Source organism: Penaeus japonicus, unplaced genomic scaffold (assembly GCF_977035675.1).
Source record: "Penaeus japonicus unplaced genomic scaffold, GWHDUDI00000001_assembly GWHDUDI00000001, whole genome shotgun sequence".
NCBI lineage: Eukaryota > Metazoa > Arthropoda > Malacostraca > Decapoda > Penaeidae > Penaeus > Penaeus japonicus.
In genome coordinates, this window is record NW_028234403.1 from 47,345,582 (window position 1) to 47,348,081 (window position 2,500).

The 2,500-nt window shown below is 49.6% G+C and overlaps 1 protein-coding gene across 1 annotated transcript in view; it reads right to left on the reverse strand.

Moving 5' to 3' along the window:
* LOC122248766 (uncharacterized) overlaps positions 1-2,500 on the reverse strand; it is a 17,991-nt gene that overhangs the window by 8,576 nt on the left and 6,915 nt on the right. Inside the window, exon 2 of the mRNA XM_043009035.2 lies at positions 2,051-2,183. Coding sequence (XP_042864969.2) covers positions 2,051-2,183 — 133 coding nt within the window. The remainder of the gene's footprint in view (positions 1-2,050; positions 2,184-2,500) is intronic.

Consider the following 2,500-nt stretch of genomic DNA (forward strand, 5'->3'; position numbering starts at 1 on the left):
GGAGGGGAGTAGGCATGAAAGTGAGGGAGGGGAGTAGACATGAAAGTGAGGGAGGGGAGTAGACATGAAAGTGAGGGAGGGGAGTAGACATGAAAGTGAGGGAGGGGAGTAGACATGAAAGTGAGGGAGGGGAGTAGACGTGAAAGTGAGGGAGGGGAGTAGACGTGAAAGAGAGGGAGGGGAGTAGACGTGAAAGTGAGGGAAGGGAATAAAAATGAAAGTGAAGGATGGGAGTAGACATGAAAGGGAGGGAGGGGAGTAGACATGAAAGAGAGGGAGGGGAGTAGACGTGAAAGAGAGGGAGGGGAGTAGACGTGCAAGAGAGAGAGGGGAGTAGACGTGAAAGTGAGGGAAGGGAATAAAAATGAAAGTGAAGGATGGGAGTAGACATGAAAGGGAGGGAGGGGAGTAGACATGAAAGAGAGGGAGTGGAGTAGACATGAAAGGGAGGGAGGGGAGTAGACGTGAAAGAGAGGGAGGGGAGTAGACGTGCAAGAGAGAGAGGGGAGTAGACGTGGAAGTGAGGGAGGGGAGTAGACATGAAAGAGAGGGAGGGACATAGACGTGAAATAGAGGGAGTGGAGTAGACGTGCAAGAGAGAGAGGGGAGTAGACGTGGAAGTGAGGGAGGGGAGTAGGCATGAAAGTGAGTGATGGGAGTAGACGTGGAAGTGAGGGAGGGGAGTAGACATGAAAGAGAGGGAGGGACATAGACGTGAAATAGAGGGAGTGGAGTAGACGTGCAAGAGAGAGAGGGGAGTAGACGTGGAAGTGAGGGAGGGGAGTAGGCATGAAAGTGAGTGATGGGACTAGACATGAAAGTGAGGGAGGGGAGTAGACGTGAAAGAGAGGGAGGGACATAGACGTGAAAGAGAGGGAGTGGAGTAGACATGAACGTGAGGGAGGGGAGTAGACGTGAAAGAGAGGAAGGGGCATAGACGTGAAAGAGAGGGAGTGGAGTAGACATGAACGTGAAGGAGGGGAGTAGACGTGAAAGAGAGGGAGGGGAGTAGACGTGAAAGAGAGGGAGGGGCATAGACGTGAAAGAGAGGGAGGGGAGTAGACGTGAAAGAGAGGGAGGGACATAGACGTGAAAGAGAGGGAGGGGAGTAGACGTGAAAGAGAGGGAGGGGAGTAGACGTGAAAGAGAGGGAGGGACATAGACGTGAAAGAGAGGGAGGGGAGTAGACGTGAAAGTGAGGGAAGGGCATAGACGTGAAAGAGAGGGAGGGGAGTAGACGTGAAAGAGAGGGAGGGGAGTAGACGTGAAAGAGAGGGAGGGGCATAGACGTGAAAGAGAGGGAGGGGAGTAGACGTGAAAGAGAGGGAGGGGAGTAGACGTGAAAGAGAGGGAGGGGAGTAGACGTGAAAGAGAGGGAGGGGAGTAGACGTGAAAGAGAGGGAGGGGAGTAGACATGAAAGTGAGGGAGGGGAGTAGACGTGAAAGAGAGGGAGGGGCATAGACGTGAAAGAGAGGGAGGGGAATAGGCATGAAAGTGAGGGAGGGGAGTAGACGTGAAAGAGAGGGAGGGGCATAGACGTGAAAGAGAGGGAGGGGAGTAGGCATGAAAGGGAGGGAGGGGAGTAGACATGAAAGTGAGGGAGGGGAGTAGACATGAAAGAGAGGGAAGGGAATACAAATGAAAGTGAAGGATGGGAGTAGACATGAAAGAGAGGGAGGAGAGTAGATATGAAAGAGAGAGAGGAAAGCAGCTCTAAGGGGGGTGTGGGAAAGAGAAGTGACGACTGAAAGATGAAAGAAAGAGGGAAGGCAGTCAAGAAGAGGTGGACTGAGGAATGTCGAATGAGAGGAAGTGGAGGGGGGGGGAGGTGAAGAGGAAGGGGAGGATTAGGAGGGTGAGAAAAGGATAGTTTTGGGAGGACTGTGTGCTTATTAATGTGTGTGTATATCTTCGAATGCACGCACACACACACACACACACACACACACACACACACACACACGAACGCACGCACAACCATATACGTCTTTCTGGCCATCTAATTAGAGGAAAGAAGACGACTCACAGATTTGCACTCTTGATACTCACATAGTCGTGTTTCTCTCTCGTATTGTTGTATATGGCATTTAATTCCTTCCTTGCTTCTGTGTTGACACCGAGAACCATGAGCCACACGGTCGGTACAACAGACACTAGATACAGGAACACAGACGGGCAGAACCTACGAAATAAAAAGCGATTTTTTTTTCACATTGCAGATAAATAGTATTTAGGGACAGCTGAATTTGATATTCATTTGATAATATAATCCACAAAAAAACAATCATAATAAATAGTAAGGGTGCATGTTAGAGAATGCAGGCCTTAATATATATGAACTCAAACTCCCAAACATACTTAGAGGGCCATGGTTTATTAAACTCAGAATAGAACGGGGAGTATATTTGAGCGAACATCACAGCGACAGATCTGTGCTCGTCTTCTTCCTATGTTTGTTTACATTCCACGTCAAGACTCGTTTCCGTTTGGTTGTATAAA